Below are 5070 nucleotides of genomic sequence, written 5' to 3'. Positions count from 1 at the left end.
CAGCCAAAGAAATGTCATACTCTTTGGAGGGGGGCAGGGGACAAAACAGATAATACGTTTCAACTGATCAAGGAGCAATAATAGGCTTATTTAATCTATTTATACTATATTTACACTTATCCCTTAAGCTGCCAGTAAACGAGAAGACAAATGTATTTTATCCACTCTGATTTGATGTCCGTGCGCCCAAACAACAACAAATTGTAGAACGGGGTGCGAATCTAATGGCCTAATCCCTGACAATGACTTTGTCATTCCGTGGCAATTAGATGTGAGAATTTATGGCCAGGATCCTTTTCTGGTCCTGCGGGTGATTGGGGGTGGGGGTCCTACGCTGCCTGTACGACTGGTCTCTGCTTCCACCATCTGATTCCGTTATCCCAATGTTAACTCAGTGACCATACCGACGAGGAAGTGCCTGCAGCTCAATCATTGCTCAGCGATGAGGCAAGGGGCTCGTTTTAACTTTAGCGCTCTCTAAATAAGGCAGCTGCATGTTAGACATCTGACCATTCAACCAATTTGGACCTCGAAGGGGGCCGTTTCACATGTAACGTTTTCAGAAAGATATCCCGTGAAATTCATCCCTTCCCGGGGCTGCTGTGGCAGCTTTTTAAAGCCAGGCCCGTTGCCGAGACGACTGAGCAGGTCAGTGTGAAGTCTTCTTCTATATCTCCAGTTTACCATGCTGTGGATGTCACACAGTGACGTGGAGAAGTAGGACAGCCTCTGAAGTATAAAGATAGGCCAAGCAGATATATCTAAAGCTGCCCACTAGTCCTGAGGAGCTACAAAACATGGTCCCCACCGCCTTGGAGCATGCTGGACTCCGTGTTTTCTACGCTCATTCACCCTCGGGGTTTGGTTTCATGTCAGCGAGCTTTCTCTGCTTTCCAAAAATAAGCTCTCGCCGCCATGCTGAAGACAGAAAAACAAGGAGGGCGGTATTTTTAGGGCCATCAATTCTGACCACGTGTCCAGAAGGTGAACCGGATGGCCGTTGCACAAAGGCCAGTCATCACTATGTCCCTCGGAGTGGGGGTCCGCAGCTGGACGTTGCCTGTGCTCCTGCTTCTGGGCGTGGTGGCCGAGATGGTTTCTTCGTACCCCATCCCCTACAGGGCTAACGGGACCTCGCTGGAGAGGGCTTGGGAGTCGTTTTTCTCCAGGTCGATTGGGTTGCCTTCCGACAGATTGGACCTCCGGTGGAAGAACAATTATTTGCAGGGAATTAAGAGGCAAAGGAGACTGTACTGCAACGTGGGGATTGGATTCCATCTGCAAGTGCTACCTGATGGGAAGATAAATGGAGTCCACAGTGAAAGTCCATATAGTGAGTGTCACCCCCAAGTCCTGCGATCGATTCTACACCCGGTATGGGTGCTCAGTGCATGCCCAATGCTCTATGTGTCTGTGTGTGACCGAGAACCACCTGCCAGGAAACATTGATGTGCCAATTCACCCCCCATCAGGAGGTCAGCGTCCCCTGCTTGTGTTTATACACATGTAATCACGCGTGCAGATACATGCACTGACACACACACGTCAACGTACACAGATGAATACTGATGTGCACGCAACGGTTGCCAAACAATAACCGACTGTAACAATCGATTATATACAGATTCAGATATTTTTAAATTTATTTTTTTTAATCACATTTGCTAGAACATTATTGCTTCCCTAGAAATTAACCTGTCATTTTTGGCTGATCTAATCTCCCAAAATGAGCGACTATGTGACCAGTTGTGGCAAAATATAATGATTCGATTTATGAATACACCCATATAGATGCACACAAACCCATCCCTACACACTCATACACATATATATGCACACACACACACACACGTACATACACACACACACACACATGTACGCATATATATATATATATATATATATATATATATATATATATATATATATATATATATATATATATATATATATACATACATACATACACACACACTGTACTCACACACTGTACACACACACACACACACACACATACATACATACAGATGCCTACACACACATATACACATGCCTGCACAATGCCACATATACACTCATACACCTACACATATATTCACAGACACACACAAACTCATACTAACACACAAACACAAGTATACACTTCAATATAATATAAATAAGCATGTACATAGATACACATATGCAAGCATATATACACACACATAGATACACACACGCCTACACACATAAACAAATGCTCACATACACATATATACAAACACATGGTCACTCACATGTACAGAAACACACACCTACATACATACACACACAAGCCTGCAGACACATATCTATATACATACACCTACTTACAGGCACACATAGAAATGCCTACATACACACACACCTACAAAAATGTATATTCACAGAACTGCACAAACACATGCTAACACACACAAGTGCACACACACACACACACACACACGCACACACACACACACACACACACACACACAAGTGCACACACACACACGCACACACACACACACACACACACACACACACACACACACACACACACACTCACACAAATACAGGTGCTCATCCATATATAAACACACAGATATAAAAATACACAAAAGCAGACATGCACATATAAACACAGATGATGTACTGTATATTTATGCATGCACACATATGCACAAGCACAGACACACCAATGTAAATAAATATATACATTTATACAAATAAACAAGTGTATACACAACATACAAGCACACACACACACACACACACACACACACACACACACACACACACACACACACACACACACACACACACACACACACACACACACTCTACACACACTCTACACACACTCTACACACACTCTACACACACTCTACACACACACACACAACAATACACATATGCACGTACGTACATACATACATACTCATACATGCAGACACACACAAACACACATGCAGACACACACAAACACACGTGCAGACAACACACTCATACATGCAGTCATACACCCACATACATGCAGACATACACACACAGACATACACACTTACATGCAGACTGTGACCTACACATACATGCAGACATACACATGCAGACATACACACTTACATGCAGGCTGTGACATACACACACATACATGCACATGCAGACATGCATGCACACATACATGCAGACATACACACACACACTCTCACACACACACACATGCAGGCATACACACATTCGTGCAGACTGTGACACACACATACTTACAGGCATACACACTTACATGCAGACAGTGACATACACACACATACATGCAGACATACACACACATACATGCAGCTATACACACACATATATGCGGACATGCATGCACACACACATACATACAGACAGACATACACACACACATGCAGGCATACACACATTCGTGCAGATTGTGACACACACATACTTACAGGCATACACACCTCCATGCAGACAGTGACATACACACACACACATACATGCAGACATACATGCACACACACATACATGCAGACTGTTACACACACATACCGACATACACACATACATGGAAACTGTGGCATACACACACATACTTACAGGCATACACACATACTTGCAGACATACACACACACATACTTGCAGACATACACACACACACATGCAGACATACACACACACACACATGCAGACATACACACACACACACACACACACACACACACACACACATGCAGCTATACACACATACATGCAGACATAAACCCACATACAGGCAGTCATACACACACATACATGCAGTCATACACACACATACATGCAGACATACACACACATACATGCAGACTGTGACACACATATACATGCAGACATACACACATACATGCAGACTGTGACACACACATACATGCAGACATACACACATACATGGAGACTGTGGCATACACACACATACTTATAGGCATACACATATGCATGCAGACATACATCCTTATATGCAGACTGTGACATGCACACACATACATGCAGCTATACACACTTACATGCAGACAGTGACACACACATACATGCAGCTATACACGCACACACACAGAGACATACACACTCATACATGCAGACATACACACTAATACATGCACACACACACACACACACACACACACACACACACATATATACATGCAGATATACACACTCATACACGCAGACATACACACACACACATACGTGCAGACATACACACTAATACATGCAGACACATACACACATACATACAGACATACACACTCATACACGCAGACATCCACACACACACATGCAGACATACACACTCATACATGCACACATACGCACACATACATGCAGACATACACACTCACATACACACACACATACAGACACACACACACACACACATACATGGAGACATACACACACATACAGACACACACACACACACACATACATGGAGACATACACACACATACAGACACACATACACACACATACATGCAGACATACACACATACATGCAGACATACACACACATACATGCAGACATACACACATACACATGCAGACATACACACATACATGCAGACATACACACACATACAGACACACACACACACATACATGCAGACATACACACACATACAGACACACACACACATACATGCAGACATACACACACATACATGCAGACATACACACACATACATACAGACATACACACTTACATGCAGACATACACACACATACATGCAGACATACACACACATACATGCAGACATACACACACATACATGCAGACTGTGACACACATATACATGCAGACATACACACATACATGCAGACTGTGACACACACATACATGCAGACATACACACATACATGGAGACTGTGGCATACACACACATACTTATAGGCATACACATATGCATGCAGACATACATCCTTATATGCAGACTGTGACATGCACACACATACATGCAGCTATACACACTTACATGCAGACAGTGACACACACATACATGCAGCTATACACGCACACACACAGAGACATA

General features: G+C 43.3%; 1 protein-coding gene across 3 annotated transcripts in view; it reads left to right on the top strand.

Annotated features, from left to right (window-relative positions):
• The first annotated feature begins 811 nt into the window (after positions 1–811).
• FGF6 (fibroblast growth factor 6) overlaps positions 812–5070 on the top strand; it is an 88335-nt gene continuing 84076 nt past the window's right edge. For all 3 annotated transcript variants that reach the window (XM_068273136.1, XM_068273134.1, XM_068273135.1), the window contains exon 1: positions 812–1333. In XM_068273136.1, coding sequence (XP_068129237.1) covers positions 994–1333 — 340 coding nt within the window. In that variant the 5' untranslated portion in view covers positions 812–993. The remainder of the gene's footprint in view (positions 1334–5070) is intronic.

Source organism: Hyperolius riggenbachi, chromosome 3, assembly GCF_040937935.1.
Source record: "Hyperolius riggenbachi isolate aHypRig1 chromosome 3, aHypRig1.pri, whole genome shotgun sequence".
NCBI classification, from domain to species: Eukaryota; Metazoa; Chordata; class Amphibia; order Anura; family Hyperoliidae; genus Hyperolius; species Hyperolius riggenbachi.
This window is presented reverse-complemented; position numbering and strand designations above follow the sequence as displayed.